The 23690-nt window shown below is 49.3% G+C and overlaps 2 protein-coding genes across 7 annotated transcripts; one reads left to right on the top strand and one right to left on the bottom strand.

Moving 5' to 3' along the window:
- The first annotated feature begins 8781 nt into the window (after positions 1-8781).
- On the top strand, positions 8782-9265 carry LOC104680279 (40S ribosomal protein S11-like). Its single transcript, XM_010386144.2, has one exon. It carries the CDS (start codon positions 8782-8784, stop codon positions 9253-9255), a length of 474 nt encoding a protein of 157 aa, XP_010384446.1. The 3' UTR covers positions 9256-9265.
- A 4427-nt stretch (positions 9266-13692) lies between these two features.
- On the bottom strand, positions 13693-22196 carry RSAD1 (radical S-adenosyl methionine domain containing 1). Of its 6 annotated transcripts, none has more exons than XM_010386140.1 (10): positions 21983-22196; positions 21242-21375; positions 20920-21124; positions 18550-18915; positions 18286-18349; positions 17552-17699; positions 17282-17336; positions 16488-16591; positions 16141-16290; positions 13693-13753 (listed from the first exon to the last, which is right to left on the bottom strand). In XM_010386140.1, exons 1-9 carry the CDS (start codon positions 22115-22117, stop codon positions 16173-16175), a joined length of 1329 nt encoding a protein of 442 aa, XP_010384442.1. In that variant the 5' UTR covers positions 22118-22196; the 3' UTR covers positions 13693-13753; positions 16141-16172. The 6 variants fall into 6 exon arrangements, with proteins under 6 accessions (XP_010384442.1, XP_010384441.1, XP_010384444.1 ...); XM_010386139.1 differs by lacking the exon at positions 13693-13753 and adding an exon at positions 15065-15859; XM_030923580.1 differs by lacking the exon at positions 13693-13753 and adding an exon at positions 16391-16418 and having other exon boundaries at positions 16175-16290.
- Positions 22197-23690: the final 1494 nt, after the last annotated feature.

Genomic DNA, 23690 nt, shown 5'->3' with positions numbered 1-23690 from the left:
CTTAAATTGTTCTGTGACCTTTGAACTTCACTCAAGCTGAGGATTGCCAGCCTGACGGTTTTCACAGCTCATTTTATTATTGTTCGCACGTTAATCTGAAGGGCCCATGCTTGGCGGGGACTGGGAGGAGGGGCACATTTCTTCAGCAACTTCCCCAAAGATCTAAAGCAGCCTCCCTGAGCTGAGCCCCTGCCTGCAGGGAGGGCTCCAGGAGAGACCTAATCTAGCGTGAGGGCAGAGGAAAGGCAACCTCTGGGGTGTCCTGGGTGTCAGGGATCTGGGAGGCAGGTGGGGCAGTCCCTGCCCAGATTAGTCAGCCAGCCACTTGAGGAATGGGGCCTCTCCTGCCTGACCTGCTGAGAGAAGGCAGGGAGCACTGGTATAAGGAGCCACATAGTGTGGGTGCCCACTGCCTGGAGGCTGCCAGTGGGCCTCATGGTGCATAGCCTCCCAGCCACCCAGGAGGTGACAAATTCTATGCTGAGCCAGAGGGAAAAATTTCCAGGAGTCAAGGCTGTCTACTGAAGTTTGAGCAGCACAGGGAAGTGACAGGTCTCTCTCTGTCGTGTCAGGCACCAGGACTTCCTGTTCAATACCTGTGTTCTCTAGAGCCAGCATACCCAGCACACTGTGGAGTTAAGAACATGCTACCCCCAAATCCGCTGCTCGGGCTTATTGACTATTTTAAGTTAAAGGCATTTGAAAAATAGCAGGTGCAAGAAGATCATGTGAACCTTCCTTTTTTTTTTTTTTTTTTTGAGACGGAGTCTGGCTCTGTCACCCAGGCTGGAGTACAGTGGCGCGATCTCGGCTCATTGCAAGCTCCGCCTCCCGGGTTCACGCCATTCTCCTGCCTCAGTCTCCCAAGTAGCTGGGACTACAGGCACCCGCCACCATGCCCGGCTAATTTTTCTATGTTTAGTAGAGATAGGGTTTCACCGTGTTAGCCAGGATGATCTCAATCTCCTGACCTTGTGATCCGCCCGCCTCGGTCTCCCAAAGTGTTGGGATTACAGGCGTGAGCCACGGCGCCCGGCCAACCTTCCTTTTTTTTTTTTAAGACAGGGCTAAAGTGCAGTGTCTGTTACCCGGGCTAGAGTGCAGTGGCACAATCATAGCTCACTGCAATCTTGACCTTCCCAGGCTCAACTGATCCTCCCACTTCAGCCTCCTGAGTAGCTGGGACCACAGCTGCACCATCACACTCAGCTATTTTTAAAAATTTTTATAGTGATGAATGTCTCACTATGTTGCCCAGGCTGGTCTCGAACCTCTGACTCAAGCAATCCTCCTGCCTCAGCCTCCCAAAGTGATGGGATTACAGGTGTAAGCCACCATGCCTGGCCCCTTCTGCTTTTTTTAATTGAGACCAGGCTGGAGTGCAGTGGCGCGATCTCGGCTCACTGCAACCTCTGCCTCCCAGGCTCAGGCGATTCTGCTGTCTCAGCCTCCTGAGTAGCTGGGACTATAGGCACATGACATCATGACCAGCTAATTTTTTGTATTCTTAGTAGAGACAGGGTTTCACTGTATTAGTCAGGATGGTCTTGATCTCCTGACCTCGTGATCTGCCCGCCTCGGCCTCTCAACCTTCTGCTTCTTTTTTTTTTTTTTTGAGACGGAGTCTCGCTGTATCACCCAGGCTGGAGTGCAGTGGCCGGATCTCAGCTCACCGCAAGCTCCGCCTCCCGGGTTTACGCCATTCTCCTGCCTCAGCCTCCCGAGTAGCTGGGACTATAGGCGCCCGCCACCTCGCCCGGCTAGTTTTTTGTATTTTTTAGTAGAGACGGGGTTTCACGTTGTTAGCCAGGATGGTCTCGATCTGACCTTGTGATCCACCCGTCTCGGCCTCCCAAAGTGCTGGGATTACAGGCTTGAGCCACCGCGCCCGGCCCCTTCTGCTTCTTAAAAGCAGTAGATGGCCAGGCGGGGTGGCTCATGCCTGTAATCCCAGCACTTTGGGAGGCCAAGGTGGGTGGATCACCTGAGGTCAGGAGTTCGAGACCAGCCTGACTAACATGGTGAAACTCTGTCTCTACTAAAATACAGAAATTAGCTGGGTGTGGTGGTGCATGCTTGTAATCACAGCTACTTGGAAGGCTGAGGCAGGAGAATCGCTTGAACCCGGGAGGCGAAGGTTGCAGGGAGCCAAGGTCGTGCCACTGCACTCCAGGCTGGGTAACAAGAGCAAAACTGCATCTCAAAAAAAAAAAAAAAAAAGGCAGTAGATGAAATTCCCATGTAAAAGACATCCCCTCTATACCACAGGAAAGCATCATTCTTACTATCAAGGATGGGAATTTGAGGCTGAGGTAAATCTATATAAACCAACCTCCTTAAACTAACCATTATCTTCCTAGACACTTCTCTACCCAATTAACTACCCTATCCCAAGCACAACAGCTTGCTCAGATTTTCCTAATTTACTACCCTTTGTCCAAGTCAGTCGTTGAGTGTTCAACTCTATACCTTTTTTTTTTTTTTTTTTTGAGACAGTCTCACTCTGTTGCCCAGTTGGAGTGCAGTGTTGCAATCTCTGCTCACTGCAACCTCTGCTTCCCAGGCTCAAGCGATTCTCCTGTCTCAGCCTCCCGAGTAGCTGGGACTACAGCTGCACACCACCATACCTGGATAATTTTTGTATTTTCTTTTTTTTTTTTTTTAGTTGAGACGGGAGTTTCACATCACCATTTTGTTCAGGCTGGTCTTGAACTCGTGACCTCAAGTGATCTGCCTGCCTTGGCCTCCCAAAGTGCTGGGATTACAGGTGTGAGCCACCGTGCCCGGCCAAGTGTTCAATTCCAACTGCATCTTTGGGTCTTCATTTCCTTATGAAATCTCCTGTGCCACATACAAACTGTATTAAATAAATTTGGATGTTTTTCTCCTGTTAATGTCTTATGTCAGTTTAATTCTGAGTCCCAGCCAAAAAACCCCAAGATGGTAGGGGATAAAATTTCGCCTCCCCTACAGCTGTAAATTACAATGGCCGGGTGTGATGACTCATGCTTAATCCCTGCACTTTAGGAGGCCGAGGCAGTCGAGATGGGTGGATCGCTTGAGGTCAAGAGTTCAAGACCAGCCTGGCCAACATGGTGAAACCTCATATCTACCAAAAATACAAAAATTAGCCAGGTGTGGTGGTGAGCACCTGTAGTCCCAGCTACTTGGGAGACAGAGGCAGGAGAATCGCTTGAACCTGGGAGATGGAGCTAAGATTGTGTCACTGCACTCCAGCTTTGGCAATAGAGCGACTCTGTCTCAAAAAAAAAAAAGAAAGAAAGAAAAAGAAAAAAAAAAAGCGCTAATAGTAACATCTACCACATTTGTCAAATGCACATTTTGTGGCAGGAACTGCTCGAGGCTTTTTCCATCCACCCATCATCACAGACCTTAGGACTGCCTTGCAAGGAAGGCAAGGTTCCAGTCCTGCTGTCAGAGGTGAAGAGGTGGAGATTCATAGGGTGAAAGGCTTAACTAAGGTTAGCCAGCCAGTAAGGAACACTGGCCCCCTCCTAGCCGCATTGCCGTGGCAGCCCCCCAACCCCACTCACACTGCAGGATCCTGATCACCCTTTTACCCCCAGCTCCAGCCCTGAGAAAGCAGGGAGAATGGGCTGCGGTTCATGTTGGATGTGAAATGGGAGCTCTGACCCAAGAGGACAAGGCAGGGCCAACTGGCTTTGGGGGGGGGGGGGTCACAGTTGCCAAGGGCCACTACCCTCCTCTCACTTACCCACTGCACAGAGAGCCTGGTGTAGGAGGCACTCTCAGACACTGGCTGGTGCGGCGATTCTGCAACATGTCTGAATGTCAGGCTCAGGGGAGTGTTTTAAAAAATACAGACTCCTGGATACAGTGGTTCGGGTTCTGTAGATCTGAGCTGAGGTGTGAGGTGGAAGGGCAGGAATGTGTATTTTGGAGCCTCTGACGGTTCTGATGCATAGGCAAGTTTAAGAACCTGGGGTTGGTCCAACCTCCTCACCAACAGTCAAGAAAACTAGAACTCAGATGACAGACATGTTCTTCCTAGTTGTATAGTAGGAAGCGACAGTCAAGATTCAAATTCGAACCCAGGTGGGCCTAGCCACCAACATTAGACTGCCCCTCTTGGGAGGAGAAGGCCAACTTCAACACCAACCATATCTCTGGAGGTGGTACTAACGTCTGAGCCTGGGACTAATAGAAAAAGCCCCAAGGCAAAAGATGGACTTAAATATATAAATGTAGTTGAAATTTCTGGAAAACTCACTTCCAAAAAAATAAAAATCCATGAAAAATAAAAAGGATAGCATATCAGAAGCAGTATTTGCAGCGAATAATACAAATAGTTATAACACCTGTCATCTATCCCTCTATCTGTTATCTTTTTTTTTTTTTTTTGAGATGGAGTCTTGCTCTGTCGCCCAAGCTGGAGTGCAACGGTGCTACCTTGGCTGACTGCAGCCTCTGACTCCCTGGTTCATGCGATTCTCCTGCCTCAGCCTCCCGAGTAGTATTTTTTTAGTAGAGACGGGGTTTCACCATGTTGGCCAGGATGGTCTCAATCTCCTGACCTCATGAACTGCCTGCCTCAGCCTCCCAAAGTGAGGGGATTACAGGTGTAAGCCACCGCACCAGCCTCTATCTCTTTACCTTGACAGTCTGTTCAACTGGATCAAGATATCTTCAAGGCTTTAATTGGCTAAATAAGCAAAGAGCTTAACTGTGCACATAACACAATAATTAGTAAACAAATATTTAATGGAGAATGTTTAATCTGGTCAGTAAGGCTTTAAAATGTAAATTAAAACAATGTACCATTTAAAACTATATTATTATATATGTACATATTGTCAAAGTCAAAAATGTAGAGATTAATCTCTAAATTTAACATTTTATCTCAGAAGCAACAATTGCAATTTGGGGCACACACACAGACTGGGTGGTCTTTAGTATAGCCAAAGAACAAAGAGATGTTTGGGGGTTTTATGAAAAGGAGAATTGTTTTGAAAGATACTTCATTGGAGCTAGTAAGGTTTTGGGGATGGCAAGCGCTGACTGGTGAGCGAAGGTGGTGGGTAAAATTAGTCTTAGAGTTGCAGCAAGTTGTTTCAGTAGCCATTAGATACTAGTTTCAGGTTACAACAGGCAGTTTCAGCAGCCAAGCTTGTGGAAAATTTACTTCTTGGAGCGATGTTATGTGTCCCAAGTGCTTTTTCCCCCAACCCATTGACTCTGATTTAGTTGAGTATGGCAAGAATGACCCAATTTGTACAATCGACTTTCACAATACATACATATTTAAATTTGTAGGAAAGGATTGGGAAGGATATACATGGTGGCAGAACTGTCTAATTTTCTCTTAATATTGATTCTTTCCCCCTTAAAAAAAATCAACCAAGCACTTGTATTATGGGGGGAGCTGGGGTTGGAGAAGCTGCAAAATGCTCAGTTTAAAAACTACACTGGGCTGGGCGCGGTGGCTCACGCCTGTAATCCCAGCACTTTGGGAGACCAAGATGGGTGGATCACGAGGTCAGCAGATGGAGACCATCCTGGCTAACACGGTGAAACCCCGTCTCTACTAAAAAAATACAAAAAACTAGCCAGGCGTGGTGGCGGGCGCCTGTAGTCCCAGCTACTCCGCACGGAGGCTGCGGCAGGAGAATGGCGTAAACCCGGGAGGCGGAGCTTGCAGTGAGCTGAGCGGCCACTGCACTCCAGCCTGGGCGACAGAGCGAGACTCCGTCTAAAAAAAAAAAACAAAAACTACACTGCACAGCCTCCCTGTGGATAAGGGTGGTCAATTAGAAATAAACTGATATCAGGCTGGGCACAGTGGCTCACGCCTGTAATCCCAGCACTTAGGAGGCCGAGGTGGGCGGATCACCCGAGGTCGGGAGTTTGAGACCAGCCTGGCCAACATGGTGAAACCCCGTCTCTACTAAAAATACAGAAATTAGCTGGGCGTGGTGGTGCATGTCTGTATTCCCAGCTACTCGGGAGGCTGAGGCAGGAGAATCACTAGAATCGGGAGGTGGAGGTTGCAGTGAACCAAGATCATGCCACTGCAATCCAGCCTGGGCAACAGAGTGAGACTCCATCTCAAAAAAATAAAAAAAAATTTTTTAGAAAAGAAATAAAGCGATATCATACGGTAGGGGGACTTTAGGGAAAGCTCTTTAGAGAGAGGCTGATTCATCTGGAAAAAACCATGGTACTGCCCCTCCAGCCTTCTCCTTGTTGCCTAGAATGCAGGCATGATGGCTGGAGCTCCAGGGACAATATTAGTCCATGTGGAGACCTTAAGGATGAAGCCATAAACTGAAAATGGGTTCTTCATGACTAATGAGCATGGGCTCACCATGCTAGCCCTGAAATGCTATGTGCAGACTTCTTTTATGTGAAGAAAACAAATCCTATCTTGTTTAAGCCTACGCTATTTTGGTTTTCTGTTATATGCAATTGAACCTAAACTTAACTGATATACACACCAAACCTCTCTGGAAGTGTAAATGGGACTTTCACACTTTAGTTTCTATGCTATGCTCTTGCTTGCATTTATTATTTTAATCTTTTACAATAGACATGTGTTTGTGTATTACTTGTATAAACATCTGCTTTGGAGTGCCAGCTCCACCACTCCCTAGCTCTGTGACCCTGTGCAGTCAATTTCTCCGAGCCTGTTCCCTCATTTGTAAAATGGGCATGATGATAATAGAACTTATCTCATTTGGTTACTGCAGAGCTTAAATTAGCTAATGTACATAAAATTCTTGGTACAGTGCGTGGCTTATAGCTATTGCTGTACTACATTTTGCTACCACCTAGGCACTGGTGGTGGCAGAACCAATTAGAAAAACCCAGGACATGTTGTTGAGTAAAAAAGCAGGTTGCAAAACTGGCATGGGGATGTGATCCCTTTTGTGAAAAATTATTTTTATGTCTACATCTATATGTATATCTATGCAGATTATACATATAGATAGATATGTATATCCAGAGATGCCTGGAGGGATGGTTGGCCAAATGTTAGTAGTGGTAATTTCTGGGTAGTAGAATTTTTGCTTTATTCTATATGGTTGAAAGATAGCATGTATTAACTTTTGAGCAGGAAAATAAAAAAAAAAGAAGAAAAACCCTTTGGAAGACAATGTTCCAATTCTCGTGCCAAGAATCATTAAAGCCTTCGTACCTTTTGACCTATCTCACTCTTGAGAATTGACCTGAGGAAATAATTCAAATGAAGGAAGAAGCCATATCCACAAAAGCATACACTACGGTAGTATTTATTATAGGGAAATTGAGCAACCATGTAAGTGACTTACATTAGGGTAATGATGATTAAATTATTCACTCATTGGAACATTGTGCAACAATTAGAATAAGATGATGACCATGTAGCAATGTGGAAAACTGCTTATGACAAGCGAATTGAAAGGGACAGAATGCAAAATTAGATCTGGGCCAGGGTCACATCTGGGTAAAAATATGGCATGCATTTGGACTGGGACTGGAAGGGAACACAGGCAAATAAAAACAATGTAATTTGTTGGGACCACTGATTACGGGTAATCCTTTTTTCCTTTTCATTTAGAATTCTGTCCAATATTTCTATTTTGTTATTTGTTTCATAATAATACTTTTAAAATTGGCTTTAAAAATCCCCTCAGGGAGAAGGGGCAACAGGGAGAGAAAGATAAAAGGGAGACCTGGGATTCTCCCAGGAGGCGGTTGTCTGAGTAAGAGAAACTCAGAGGTAATGTACAAGACATGGAAATTAGACTGAGTTCCAACTCAGTCTTCTACCTAGGTGGTCCCAGAGGTTGTATCCCCTTTGCTTTCTGACTTGGCAGTGATCAATTAGATGGACCAAACAGTTGCCAAGACAGTATTGATGATAAAGCTAGGATCAAGAATGCTTTTCAGGGCCGGGCGCGGTGGCTCAAGCCTGTAATCCCAGCACTTTGGGAGGCCGAGGCGGGTGGATCACGAGGTCAGGAGATCAAGACCATCCTGGCTAACACGGTGAAACCCCGTCTCTACTAAAAATACAAAAAAAACTAGCCGGGCCTGGCGGCGGCGCCTGTAGTCCCAGCTACTCGGAGGCTGAGGCGGGAGAATGGCGGGAACCCGGGAGGCGGAGCTTGCAGTGAGCTGAGATCGCGCCACTACACTCCAACTTGGGCCACAGAGCGAGACTCTGTCTCAAAAAAAAAAAAAAAAAAAAGAATGCTTTTCAGGCTGGGTGCAGTGGCTCACGTCTGTAATCCCAGCACGTTAGGAGGCCAACGTGGGTGGATCACAAGGTCAAGAGATTGAGACCAGCCTGGTCAACATGGCAAAATCCCATCTCTACTAAAACTACAAAAAAATTAGCCGGGTATGGTGGCATGCACTTGTAGTCCCAGCTACTCAGGAGGCTGAGGCAAGACAATCACTTGAACCTGGGAGACGGAGGTTGCAGTGAACCAAGATCAAGCTACTGCATTCCAGCCTGGGGGACAGAGCGAGACTCCGTCTCAAAAAAAGAAAAAAAAAAAAAAAAAGGAATGCTCTCCAAGTTGGAATCATCTGGAAAAATTGATCATGCTTGCTATTATGAGGCTGTACAGAAAAGAGCGCTAGCAGGCTGGCAAGAGTGTGAACTGGGCAGGAGTAGCCTGCCTGGAGGGGTAGCCTGGCATTGTGTATCCAAACAAAGGATGTGCAAATCCTTAGAGTCAGCAATTCCACTTCTTGGGATTTATCCTAAACCTAAGAAAATTATCAAACTGCCTTTTTCAGGCAGCCAGGAAGATGGCGGACATTCAGACTGAGCGTGCCTACCAAAAGCAGCCTACCATCTTTCAAAACAAGAAGAGGGTCCTGCTGGGAGGAACTGGCAAGAAGCTCCCGCGGTACTATAAGAAGATAGGTCTGGGCTTCAAGACACCCAAAGAGGCTATTGAGGGCACCTACATTGACAAGAAATGCCCCTTCACTGGTAATGTCTCCATTGAAGGGCGGATACTCTCTGGTGTGGTGACCAAGATGAAGATGCAGGGGACCATTGTCATCTGCCGAGACTACCTCCACTACATCCGCAAGTACAACCACTTCGAGAAGGGCCACAAGAACATATCTGTGCACCTGTCCCCCTGCTTCAGGGACGTCCAGATTGGTGACATCGTAACAGTGGACAAGTGCCGGCTGCTGAGCAAGACAGTGCACTTCAACGTGCTCAAGGTCACCAAGGCTGCTGGCACCAAGAAGCAGTTCCAGAAGTTCTGAGGCTGGACATCGGCCCACTCCTCACAATGAAATAAAGTTATGTTCTCTTTCCCCCACCTCCAAAAAAAAAAAAAAGAAAGAAAGAAAGAAAATGATCAAACCAGTGCACAAAAATATTTACATAACATGTTCATCACAGAGTTTATATTTATCAAAAATTAAGCAGGGTGCAGTGGCTCACGCCTGTGATCCCAACACTTTGGGAGACTGAGGTGGGAGGCTCACTTGAAGCCAGGAGTTCAAGACCAGCCTGGGTGGCTGGGCGTGGTGGCTCACGCCTGTAATCCCAGCGCTTTTTGGAAGTTGACACAGGTGGATCACGAGGTCAGGAGTTCAAGACCAGCCTGGGTGGCTGGGCGTGGTGGCTCACGCCTGTAATCCCAGCGCTTTTTGGAAGTTGACACAGGTGGATCACGAGGTCAGGAGTTCAAGACCAGCCTGGGTGGCTGGGCGTGGTGGCTCACGCCTGTAATCCCAGCGCTTTTTGGAAGTTGACACAGGTGGATCACGAGGTCAGGAGTTCAAGACCAGCCTGGGTGGCTGGGCGTGGTGGCTCACGCCTGTAATCCCAGCGCTTTTTGGAAGTTGACACAGGTGGATCACGAGGTCAGGAGTTCAAGACCAGCCTGGGTGGCTGGGCGTGGTGGCTCACGCCTGTAATCCCAGCGCTTTTTGGAAGTTGACACAGGTGGATCACGAGGTCAGGAGTTCAAGACCAGCCTGGGTGGCTGGGCGTGGTGGCTCACGCCTGTAATCCCAGCGCTTTTTGGAAGTTGACACAGGTGGATCACGAGGTCAGGAGTTCAAGACCAGCCTGGGTGGCTGGGCGTGGTGGCTCACGCCTGTAATCCCAGCGCTTTTTGGAAGTTGACACAGGTGGATCACGAGGTCAGGAGTTCAAGACCAGCCTGGGTGGCTGGGCGTGGTGGCTCACGCCTGTAATCCCAGCGCTTTTTGGAAGTTGACACAGGTGGATCACGAGGTCAGGAGTTCAAGACCAGCCTGGGTGGCTGGGCGTGGTGGCTCATGCCTGTAATCCCAGCGCTTTTTGGAAGTTGACACAGGTGGATCACGAGGTCAGGAGTTCAAGACCAGCCTGGCCAAGATAGTGAAAAGCCATCTTTACTAAAAATACAAAAATTATCCGGGCACAGTGGCAGGCACCTGTAATCCCAGCCACTCCGGGAGGCTGAGGCCAGAGAATCAGTTGAACCTGGGCAGCAGAGGTTGCAGTGAGGTGACATTGCGCCACTGCACTCCAGCCTGGGTGATAAGAGTACGACTCCGTCCCCCCACCCAAAAAAAGACTCACCTGGACAACATAGTGAGACTGCACCTCTATAAAAAATTTAAAAATTAGCTGGGCACGCTGGTGTGCATCTGTAGTACCAGTTACAAAGGGGTGGAGAGGTAGAAGGATCACTTGAGCCTGGGAGTTTGATGTTGAATTGTTTGAACCTGGGGGGCAGAGGTTGCAGTGAGCCAAGATTGCGCCACTGCACTCCAGCCTGGGTGAGGGAGCAAGACTCCGTCTCAAAAAAAGGAAAAAAAAAAAAAAAAGGAACTGGAGGCTGAGTGCGGTGGCTCACACCTGTAACCCCAGTAATCCCAGCACTTTGGGAGGCCAAGGTGGGAGGATTGCTTGAGCTCAGGAGTTCAAAAGCAACCTGGGTCACATGGCAAAACCCTGTCTCTACAAAAAATTTTAAAATTAGCCGGGTGTGGTGGATCCAGCTACTCAGAAGGCTAAGGTGGGAAGATTGCTTGAGCCTAGGAGGTCGAGGCTGCAGTGAGCCGTGACTGTGCCACTGCACTCCACTCTAGCCTGGGTGACAGAGATGTCAAAAAGAAAGAAAGAGAAAAGAGAAAGAAAGGGAAGGAAGGGGCCGGGCGTGGTGGCTCACGCCTGTAATCCCAGCACTGTGGGAGGCCGAGGCAGGCAGATCACCTGAGGTCAGGAGTTTAAGACCAGCCTGGCCATGGTGAAACCCCGTCTCTACTAAAAATACAAAAAATTAGCTGGGTGTGGTGGTGCGCACCTGTAATCCCAGCCACTCAGGAAGCTGAGGCAGGAGAATCGCTTGAACCCGGGAGGCAGAGGTTGCAGTGAGCGGAGATCGTGCCATTGCACTGCAGCCTGGGCAACAAGAGTGAAACTCCGTCTCAAAAAAAAAAAAAAAAAAAAAAGAAAGGGAAGGAAGGAAGGAAGGAGAAAAGAAACAAAATGAAACTGGGAAAACAACATCTTTTGGCATAACCATGCATCAGTACACCATGGAGCCACACTGTGATCCCAACACTGAAAAATTGGATCTAGATATATATTTACCATGGAAGGACACTCAGTACATACTAGATAAGACAAGAAAGCTCCAAAGCAAGATGTGTATTGTCCCATTTTTGTAAGATTGTGTATCTAAATACATTCATTTGTGTATCAGAAATTCTGCTAAGATACACACCAGAATCTTAACAATAGCTAATCTTTGAATGGTGGGATTACAAACTGAATCAGGCAGTTTAGTCTCAATTATGGTGTGACAACAGCTGGAAAGTCTACTGGTCTACAATGGCAGGGGCTAATTTCTCTCTACCGTTTGTGTCTATTGTGGCTGGCTGCTGTCACCATCTTCTTCACCCCGGGACCTAGGCTGACTAAACAGTCTCCATGTGAACATTGCAGGTCACTGCAACAGCTGATGGACCACCCACCGGCTCTTACAACCAGTGCCAGGCACGTTTCGTGGCCCTTCCAGGTTCAACAAGGTAGGGGTATATAACCCTCCCCAGGCCCTCAGGTGAGGCTCAAGCCAAGGTGGGGTAGCAAATATTTTGGACATAATACAATCTACCACACAAGTGATTTCATTCTATTATTTTAAGTTCTTTTCTTTGCAGAAGGGGGTGAGAGGAGAGGTGAGTGGTCTCACAGGCATGATGCCAGCTACAAGGGGCTGGAGAGCTGATGTGGGAGGATCACTTAGCCTAGGAGTTTGAGGCTGCAGTGAGTTGCGATCCTAACATTGCACTCCAGCCTGGGGGACACAGTGAGACCCTCACTCTCCCTGCCCCCAAATTTGAGAGGTCTGGACTTTGCCTAATTTAAGAGGCAGACCACCTGACCTTGACCTACAGCAAGGAGAAAACAATGATGGGACAGAAAGTTCTGGATGCTCCGAAGTGTTATGCCAGGCCTCCTACTTACTGCTTATAGGACTTGAGTCGAGTTAGAGAGCCTCCATGAATGTTCCTATCTAAGATGGAAATGAAAAGAGCTGTCCTGTCGACCTCATACTACTCAGCAGCAGGGAGGGGTGGCTCAGTTGGAAGGCTTTCAAATGATCAGTGCTCTACCTGCACGCAGAAGGTTTGGTGCTTCAAGCTGTAACCACATACCCACATGTACTACACGTCCCCAACTTCATCACCAGAGGGGGATGTTCACCCCTTTTACTCGCGTCCATGTAGGGCAGGTGAAAAGATGACAACCCAGGCCCCACCTATGGGGGAGAAGAAGCCCCTGATGGATGAGCTATGGAAGGGCTGGGATGTGAAATGAAGGCCTCCCTTCCCACTTTGTCATGGGACACTGGAAATAGCCATGTCCCCCTTTCCTCCTGCCCCCAGTCTCCTGGGATGGAAGGCAAGAAATGATTGTAATCAGGGGTTCCCAAAAGGGAATGATCATTAGGGCCATCTATGAGCATTGAAAAGCTAGATTCCAGGGCTTCAACTCCAGGAGCTTCTGATTCATCTGGTGAAGCCTAGTCTGAGTCACAGAAGGTGATCTGTGCCACCCCCTCTTGGCCCTGGCTCCTACCCAGCTCCTCGGCACAGGCCTCATGAGGTGTCCTGGCAGGGAGGGCCTGGACATCTCAGGTGGCACGAGCCCTGGCAGCTAGGAGAAACCTGAGTGGTCCCAGGTTATCTGATGGTACACCTGCCTCAGCCCCGTGCTGGCTTCTTGAATGTCAAGATCAGGGGAAGTCTCAGGAAGCAACTCCCTGAGCAGCACAGGTCACCCCACAGGCTGCCCCAGGGCCAGGCTTTCCAGGACAGCAGGGCCAATGGAGGTGGTAAGAAAAGGGTATTCTCCTGTCCTGCTCCTAGTCCCTCTGAACTAAACATGCTCCTGGCTCCCACGACCTGCCTGCACACCTTGACTGACAAGCCTGGAATTAATCTCTTTACACATCTGTCAACATGGCAGTGAGTGCCTCGAGGGCCAGAACAGGTCTTGTTCCTCCCTGCATGCCCAGTGCAGTCCCTGGCACACCATTTGTGCTTGCTTAATATTTCATGAATAGAGAGGTAGTAACACTTACCATGTTACCACAGGGTCAAGAAAGGACTTATATTCACACCCACTGGGCACATGGGAAGCGCACGTGCTTACCTGAGAGGTGGAGAGGCCCCATTCTTAGTCACTCAGCTAGAGGCTGAGCTTAGCATGCCTCATTTGGCAGTGGTACTGGATTACTTCTGGCATCATGGTACCCTATGACATAAGGTATGAAACTTATGGAGCCTCTTCCCAGGAAAATGCCCCTCCCCACTCCGTCTCATACATATAACATACAACTTCTAGGTTAAGAGTATCATCCCTTCACCAGGCACAATGACTCACATCTGTATCCCAGCACTTTGGGAGGCCAAGGTGGGAGGATCACTTGAGCCCAGGAGTTTGAGACCAGCCTGGGAAACATAGGGAGACCCTATCTCTACAAAAACTTAAACAATTAGCCAGGCATGGTGGTGCACACCTGTAGTCTCAGCTACTTGGGAGGCTGAGGTGGGAGGATCGCTTGAACCTGAAAGGTCACAACTGCAGTGAGCTGTGGTCATACCATGGCATTCCAGCTTCAGTGACAGTGAGGCCCTGTCTCAAAAAAAAAAAAAAAAAAAAAAAGTATCAGCCCTTTAAAAACTGAAAAGCTCTTTTTTAATGGAGAAAGGCTGAAATTATCTATGATTGTATGTAGTTATGAATTTATTTATTTATTTATTTAAAGACGAAGTCTCACAGGCTGGAGTGCAGTGGCACAATCTCAGCTCACTGCAACCTCCGCCTCCCAGGTTCAAGCGATTCTCCTGCCTCAGCCTCTCGAGTAGCTGGGACTACAGGTGCGTGCCACCATGCCCGGCTAATTTTTGTATTTTTGGGGGGTGGGGGGGTAGAGAAGGGGTTTTGCCATGTTGGCTAGGCAGGTCTTGAACTCTTGACCTCAAATGATCCACCTGCCTCAGCCTCACAAAGTGCTGGGATTACAGGCGTGAGTCACTGTGCCTGGCCTGATGTCTACAACTTCTAAATTATTCAAAAAAATTATACACACATATCTATCTAAAGATGAAGTAAGTGTGGCCAAAAATTAACAATTGATGAATCTATAGGGTGACTACGAAGTCTGGAAACATTTTATTTTTTGGAGACAGTCTTGCTATGTTGCCTAGGCTGGTCTCAAACTCTTGGGCTCAAGTGATTCTCCCGTCTTGGCCTCCCAAAGTGCCGGAACTATAGGCATGAGCCACCCCGTCTGGCCTACCATATTTTTCAATAGATTGAAGATGTTCTTGATGGCATTATGAATATTTGCCTATTTCCAGACTTTACAGATACATAATGGACAAAGGATATATAGCCTCCATTGAACTATTCTTTCATCTTTTCTGTAGGTCTGAAATCCTTCAAAATAAAATGTAGTGAGTGGGGAAAGGAATCTCAGCCCTAGGCTAAGCTTCTAGTCCCAAAATCAGGATTTCACACTCTGGGAAAGAGCTCAGACAAAGGAGAGGACCACAGTCAAGGCAGGCTCCAGATGTGTTTATTAGGCTATTTAATAGAACCATGTGACCATTTCTGTAGGTAAAAGGACAAAGGAGAATTACGAACACTTTGGATCTTTCACGAATTCTCTCCCCTTTCTCTGGGCAACTCCACCCACCTTCACTCTCAAAGGAAAGGCACAGTGGGAAGGAAGTGGGTGAGGGGACTCAGGAGAGTCTGTGTGGCTCCTACCACCCCAAACTTATTCTGGTTTCCCAAAGATAAGAGGCAAGGCTTGCTCTGATCTTTTCCAGTTCTCAGAGTCCAGCAGGCCACTGTGCTGGACACATACATGGATCCACCAACATACATCAGTCCTTCTGTGTTCTCTCCTGCATGGTAGAGGCTGGAAGCCTAAGAACTATATTCCTCAGAATTTCCTGCCAGCCAGGATTTGCTTTAAAGTCCACTAATGAGAGGCACTTCTAGAAACCATGATTCCTTTTCCAGCAGTAGCAGACAGTAGGCATGAGTTTTGGAGCATCTTCTGAGCATTTTCCTGTACATCATCTGCTTTTGTGCAGCTGGAAGCTAAGACCATCAGCAGGAGTTTTCTGTGCCTCCTGCACGTTGCTGATTTCTGACAGTTGCTACTGGCTTTCTCCAATTTTCACTTCTCTATCCCTTTCAGTGGTTTTATAAATAGTTCATTCCTATAGTAGATCCCTTCCTGCTTATATTAATAATACCTAGAGGGGACATGGTTTTCCTGACTCATCCAGCTGTCGTAGGACCTTACTCCAAAGTAAGGAAGGCTTCTCTTGGGGAGGTAATTTCCTGTAGAAAGATTTCCAAACACTGTTCATTATTTAATGCCAAAAAGGTAAACAGAAACTGATGTGGGTGGTAAGCAATTCCCAGCCATGGAACACATGCTGGCCTGTGAGTCCTGAGATGCTGAATGGGATGCCAGTTCCCCGACCAGAAATGTCCTCCCATCTACCTCACTGCTGCCATTCCCCTGGGGATGCCAGGGGGCAATGACCACATGGAACAGAGATGGCACCTGACAATGGAGAAGAGATGTCTGAAGTACCGACCCAGCCCTCAAAACCCACCTGGCGTTACCCTGGAACACAGGAACAGTTGGTCATCCTCCTGGCACAGGGGAGGGGGTTCTCTGCTGCCAGGCCTCTTGGAGCTGAGGCAGGAGGGTCAGCAAGAGAGAGTCCAGCACAGCCAGACCCTCCCAGGAACACCGAAGACCCCTGGAAAACCAAGAGGCCTGAAGGTGACTACTTCATCTTACCAATTTCAAGCCATCCCCCAGCAGGGCCAAGCCCCCAGCACCCGCAGGCCCCTCCTTACCAGTCAGTCTTTCTCACTTCTCCTGGGTCTGTGGAAAGCTGTAGTCAGGGCTCCCTGGGATGCTTCAGCCCCCTCTGCCTGGCACCCCCCAACACACCTGTGATCCAGCTGCAGTAGGCCCTGCTCCAGCAGCTCCTGCACCTCCTTGTTCGCTCCAAACACGTCACACAGGGTCAGCTGGGGCTCAAACTGCTGCCAGTGCTGGGGAAGCCAAAGGGTCAGAGGTGGGGAGCTGGCCTGGCTACTCTGGGCCACGTAGTTGGGGTGTGGAGAGAAGTGGGGGAGGGTCCAGTCCAGCATGGAGATCTCAGCAGCTGACATGCATGAAACCAGAACCAGGCCAATGGGCCAGCAGGGAGGAGGACACCTTCACTCCTATTCCACTGAGGCTGGAACCCAGCTTCCAGCCAGGCCAGGCCAGGCCAGGCCTTCCTCTATTCCTCCTCTCTTCCCTCCCCTTTCAGCCAGCTCCAGCCAGTGCTTTATGGCTCTGACTTTATCCAGAGAAGCTCTGGGTTTGCTTGATCATTATCTACTGTGCTTCCTATGAGAGGTTTCAGTGCTCCTTAAAAACAAGTGGAAACCTTTTATCTATCTATTGCTTCACAGAGCTCAGAAAATTGAGGCTGAGAGAGGTGAAAGGATTTGTGTCCAAGGTTGCAGTAAAATGGGGGCTGGAACTTGGATCTCTGCAGCCCTGGTCTCGGGTTCTTAGCTATGCGCCACTGCTCACTGCTTCTGCCCATCAGGCCTCGGCTGGACCCGGGCCCCACTTCTAGCTGCCAATCTCACAGAAATTGGAGGTGTATGTGTGTCGGGGGGTGGAAGGGAGGGGGCACTGATTCCGCAAGACTTAGGAGGGAGTTGTGTGCAAGAATCCCAACTCCTTACCTGGTGAGTGATCCCCACATCGGTGCGTAGCCCCAGGGCCAAAACTTCCTCCAGCCTCAAAGAAAAATCATCAAGGAGTCTTAGAGAGGAGGCCTGTGCGCCTCCCATTCTCCAGATTCCTCACTGGGATGCATTTAGAGGTTAACAGGGACCATACAGTATGTGGCAGGGCAGGGGCCAGGGCAAGGCAGGAAATAAAAGATGTACAAATAGAGGTGGTCCTGGGGTGTGGGGACCCTGGGGGAGAGCCCTGTGCCCTTGGATGCTCACAGCTCCAGCCTGCCCAGGGGGACACGCTTCCGGGTGCCATGGCCGAACATCATCACCTCCTTCATCCAGTTGTCAGGCTCCAGTGTCTGGATGCGAGCCTCCCGGGTGTGGCTTCCAGCCCCCTGGGGCATAAATCGCCCATGGGCCCCTGACAACATCAACAACCATCCCCACATTAATGGCTGTTAATACTATGTGCTTACCAGATTTAAATCATGTGCTCCCTAGAGCAACTGCCTCTAACACACTGGAAGTGTAAATTCTTTTTATTTTTTTTTGAGATGGTATCTCACTATGCTGCCCAGGCTGGTCTTGGACCCCTGGGGTCAAGCAATCTTCCCACCTCAGCTTCCCAAGTAGCTCGGATTAGAGGCACGCGACACCAGGTCCTTTTCTCTTTTTAAATCATCTATCCCAAAATGCCAAGACATATAAATTCTTGGGCTCTCCTCCAGCCCTGTCCAGTTGGAAATTCTGGAGGTGGGGCTAAGCAGCCTGGGTTTTAACAAGCCCTCCAAGAGATTCTCACACACACTAAAGGCTGAGAACCGCAGTGCAAGGTGCGACATTAAGCCCCTTATAATTCATGCTCAACAGTTCTATAGGGAGGTATTATTTTTTGCCACATTTTACATATGAGAAAATACAGGCTTGGAGAGGTTAATGTGGCCCAAGATCACCCAGCCACGACACTCCTCTCCTGAGTCATTCTTTCTGTAGTTCACAGGACTTACCAGGCCCAATGCCAAGGTACTGACCACACTGCCAGTAAGTCCAATTGTGGGTACTGAGCGCCCCCTGCGGGGAGGGAGGAAATAGTGCAGAGTGAAGAGGGCGGGTCTAGTTTCTGCTCAGGTAAGGGGCCCCAGGTTAGAATGTCCCACCATCTCAGGCCTGAGAGCACCCAGTCAGGATCCTTCTTTTCAGAAGGTCACAATGCCCCGGTCACACTGCAGTCTGCTCATCCTCCACCTCCAGCCACCAGCCCCAGAACTTACATTCCGGGCAAAGTTGGAGACCTCATACTGGCGGAAGCCAGCCTCCCGGAGGACAGCCCGGCCCCTCTGGTACATCTCGGCTGCGAGCTCCGGGTCAGGGGCTGGAAGGGCACCCTGCTGCACCTGGGCGAAGAGTGCGGTGCCCCGTTCCAGGGACAGCTGGTAGAGGGAGAGGTGGTCGTCACAGTGGTGCAGCAGTTCCTGTAGCTGCCCAAGCCACGGCCCCACCTGCTGGGCCGGCAGCCCCAGCATGAAGTCCACAGACACTCGCCCGGGAAAGAGGCGCCGGGCCTCTGCCAGCGTCCGCAGAGCATCGCGGGCCGAGTGCGTCCGTCCCAGCAGCCGGAGCTCAGTGTTATCTAGGGACTGGGAAAAGAGGGTGGGTGTAAGCATATCAGCAGCTCAGACAGCGAAAAGAACGCTCCACCCCATTGTAGACACGGAAACAGGGAGAACGCAGCATGTGGCAGGCAGCTGGAAGGCAGGAGCTGGAAGGCTGGCACTAAGAGCTGCCGTTCACAGAAGGGTTGCTATGTGACAAGCACCTTTACGTAGTGTCTAATTTAATCTTTGTAACCTCCTTTGTAACCCTCCAATATTAGTTCTATTTTACAGATGAGAAAACTGAGGTTCAGAGGTGTTGAGCAACTTGCCCAAGGCCATACAGTTGCAAAGTTCGACCTGGAATTTAGGACCGTTCGACTCCAAAATCAACAGTCTTTATTTACTTTACTTTTCATTTTTAAATAATTCTAGCCTATAGAAAAGTTGAAAGAAAATCACAAAAAAAACCTTCATCTAGATTCACCATTTGTCCAGATTTCTTTTTAAACATACATACATGTGATTATGCCAAATCATAGTGTTATAAACTAGCACTGTCCAAAAGAACTTTCTGTAATGGTGGAAATGTTCAGTATCTGTATTGTCCAATATGAAAGGTAGTAGCCACATGTGGTTATTTAAATTTAAGCTAATTAAACTTAACTTACCACATTTCAAATGCTCACTAGTCTGTGGCTAGTGGCCACTATATTGAATAGCAGTTATAGATATTATACTCCCTAACTTCTAAATACTTAGATGTGTATTTCCTAAAGAACAAGGACACTCTCTTACATAACCGCAGTCCAATTACAGAGTTCAGGGAATGCAACACTGACACAACACCATTACATAATGCACTGTCATATTCAAATTTGGCTAATGGTCCCAATAACATCTACTGTAGTAATTTCCTCCTTCCTCCCCAGTCAGGGGCCACACATTGTATTCAGCTGTCTCTTTTGTCTCCTTTAGATTCTCAGCCTTTGTCTCTCATGACATTGACATTTTTGAAGAATACAGGCCAGTTGTTTAAAATGCATAATTTAATGAATTTAAATAAATTATGTATGATTATAATTATTATTTAAATGAATTATTTAAAATGAATAATTTCTAGAGATTGGCTGTATAACACTGCTTATAGTTAACAGTGCTGTACATTTAAAAATCTATTAAGAGGGTAGATCTCATGCTGTCTGTTCTTACCACAATAACTTTGTAAAAGTCTCTTAATTCAGGGTTTCCTGATGTTTCCTCACAATTAGATTCAAGATATGCACTTTGGGGTAAGCATATCTTAGAAGTGATGTGTTTCTCTCAGTACCCATCAGAACAAGCCCACAACCCAGAAGTCCTATGGAAATATCAGAGCTCAACCTGAGAGGACTAGGTTTCTCCCTACTTAAAAACCTTCAACGGCTACCTATCATTACTAGGACAAAACCCAGACTCCTTAGTAGACATCAAAGGTTTTGGACTTTACCTTGCAGCCTTGTCTCCAGCCTCTCCAGTCACAAGGAATGACTCACAGCTCCCCCAAAACATGCCAGGCTCTTCCATGTCCTGTGTTGTTTCCCCCACACCCCCTCACCTGGTGAACTCCTCTTCATTCAAACATCATCTCCTCCAGAAAAGTTTCAGTGATTTCATCAGCATGACCTCCCTTCAGGCTATACTCTGGAAGCCTTTTATAGAGACCCCCTTTACAGGTGGCATTTACCATGCTGCAATAATCTGGCTACATGTCTGCATCCCCCGTGTCTCCAGTCATGCAGCAAATCCTTTTTGACCACCTACTATGTGCCAGGCACTACGGTGGGTGCTTGAAATAGAAAAGCCACACCTGATCCTTTCTCATGAAGTTTGTGGTCTATGACAGCAGCAGACAATTAAGGAGTTACAAAAGTGTCACACTAGGCCCTACTGTGTCCCTGGCACCCAGAATGTGCTCAATCAATGTCTGTCCAATGAATGAATGTGACCAAAGAGGAGATAGTACTGAAGGGCAGGGTGCACTGGGATGGGCTGGATGCCATGGGTTACCTGGAGGCCTATGGACAACCTGTTGACCCCTGCTGCCCCAAACTCTGCCAGTCTGGAGCCTGGAGTTGAAGTGGGATTAGCCTCCAATGTGACTTCCGAGTCTGCAGGCAGGTGGGCTGTCTGTGCCACAGCCTCCAGGACAGCAGCTACCGTGTGGGGACTGGCTAGACTGGGAGTCCCCCCACCAAAGAACACAGACTCCACCCTGGGGAAAGAAAATGGAGAAATGAGACCTGGGGGAGCCCTCAGGGATGCCTGCACCTATCCCCCACCACTCCTCCAAATAATTCCCAAAACGCTGCCTACAGCCCCCACTACCCACCGTTGCACCCCGCTGAGCCGCAGCAGCGTCTGCGCTTCGGTCACCAGACACTTCTGCATGGCAGCCTCCTCTACGCCGCGAGGGATGTACTTGTTGAAGTTACAGTAACTGCAGCGCTTCTCGCAGTAAGGCCACTGGGGGCAGTGGGTGCAGGTGCACAGTGAGAGCTGCCCTGGCCACTTCCAGGGTTTAGTCGCACACATCCCCAATCCCATCCCCACCCCCATCCCGAGGTCCTTCCACAGTAGCTAGGACATCTAAGCCACACAACTCCCCAAGGCAGTCGCACTGGGGTTATTATATCCACTTCAGTGTGAGAAAACTGAGGCTCACTCCAACATTTGTTACGCTGCCTCTTCCAACCAGCAGAAGTCAGGAAGGAACGCAATCCAAGCTCTTTCTGGGATCAAAGAATTTTCATACAATTTTCCTACGGGCCATTTTCCCAGCTACCGAATCAGAACACGGCTCTTAAAAAATTTTGTCTTGCTAAGAGGAAAACTGTTGTGAAATTTGAACCATTTGGTCAGTCACCGAGCTGGTGAGAAGCAGACTTCAGGTTTCTGTACCAAGTCATTTCCCTGCCAAGGCACCGGGTCCCATCCCAGACCTCGTACGGGGGCACGGAAACACGGCAGGCGGGTTCATAGAGTGACAAGCCGCCACCTGGGTTTTGGACCGCCACGGTCACGGCCACCGCTGCGGCCACACACCGCGGGCTCCGCCCCCGCCCTTACTCACGTGTACGTAAAGCGCAGCGCGCCGGCCCGCAGGCTCAGGACTCGGGGACCCTCCTGCGCCCTCCACGCGGCGGCGCCTCTGGGCCGCTCTGGCTGCTGCCGCCCAGCCGCGGGCCCGGGCTCCGGGGAGCACCATGGCGCCCACCGCGGCGCGGGGCACAGACCCGAGTAAGAGATGCGCGCAGGGCTCACTGTGAGTCCGGAGCCGGCGGAAGGAAGAGGGGCTGGGTGACCGCGCGCCGAGAGGGCCCGGGCCCGGGGCTGCGGCGCCACCTGTCGGGCGCCCGGGCGCTCACTGCGGCCTCCTGTCGGTTCTTAACCCAGCCCGCGGGGCGGGCTGCCTGCCTTTTGGCACCGTGTGCCCTGGCGAGTTCCCGGACCTATCCAGGAGCTCTTAGTCAATTCCTTGACATTTGACGTGCCTGGCTCAGAACTGGGCGCTGGGGACATCTAGGTGCAGAAAGCCAGGTTGCATTCTGACAGGAGAGAGGTAAGCCAACCGGCCAGGACAGGCAAGGCTTAATTAATTCCTTGCCTGCTGGACACCAGAGCCGTGCGCCCAGTGCTGTGAGGTCATCTGTTATAAGAGTGTGGGAGTCAGTAGGGGAGAAGAGGCACTTGGGCTAGATCTTCCTTTTAATTTCATTTAAAAATATTTGGGAGAGGGGAGGTCTTGAACTCCTTGGCCTCAAGCGATCCTGCTGCCTCAGTATCCGGAGTAACCAAGGATTGTACTGGCATGAACCGCCACCAGGGCTATGCGCTGGATCTTGGAGGAGCAGAAAATCCCAGGGGCAATTGGCTTGGCCGGGAGAGTAGACTGTTTTGGGTCAGGGCAACCCAAGCATCTGGAGGTGTACGTACTGGGAGGCCAGTCAGATGGTGTGTGCAGGAGAGACAGCACAGGGGAAGGCCTGGGGAAGCAGGCACCTGAAGAACTGTCCCACAAAGCAGAAACATCATGGGCTTCAGAGGCAGGCCGTGCAGGACGGTTCTCCCAGTGGCCTTGAACTGACCTGGGTCTCCCCTTCTTTCTTGCTTGTAGTTCTCAAGAATAACTGTAGATGCCTGTAATCCCAGCACTTTGGGAGGCCGAGGCGGGCAGATCACTTGAGATCACAAGTTCAAGACCAGCCTACCCAACATGCTGAAACCCCGTCTCTACCAAAAATACAAAAATTATCCAGGCGTGGTGGTGGGCACCTGTAATCCCAGCTACACAGGAGGCTGAGCAGGGAGAATCCCTCGAACCTGGGAGGCAGAGGTTGCAGTGAGCTGAGACAATGCCACTGCACTCCAGCCTGGGTGACGAAGCAAGACTCTGTCTCAATAAATAAATAAATAAAACTGTAGAGTGTGCAGAGAACGCAACATCCTGAGGGAAGGAAGGTCTGGCCAGCACAGCCATGCTCTGTTCCAGTCCCCCTAGAAAAAGGATGTCCTTCAGCACTTCAGCCCAACATGTCACATGGCCTCAGGGTATAAAACCCAGGGCGGAAGCTGGGCGAGGTGGCTCACTCCTGTAATACCAGCACTTTGGGAGTCCGATGAGGGCAGATCACAATGTCAGGAGATTGAGACCATCCTGGCTAACACAGTGAAACCCCGTGTCTACTAAAAATACAAAAAACTAGCCGGGCGTGGTGGTGCACACCTGTAGTCCCAGCTACCCGGGAGGCTGAGGCTGGAGAATTGCTTGAACCTGGGAG

The sequence above is a fragment of the Rhinopithecus roxellana genome, chromosome 19 (assembly GCF_007565055.1).
Source record: "Rhinopithecus roxellana isolate Shanxi Qingling chromosome 19, ASM756505v1, whole genome shotgun sequence".
NCBI lineage: Eukaryota > Metazoa > Chordata > Mammalia > Primates > Cercopithecidae > Rhinopithecus > Rhinopithecus roxellana.
The sequence above is the reverse complement of the archived record's forward strand: the minus strand, read 5'-3'. Positions and strand labels throughout refer to the sequence as shown.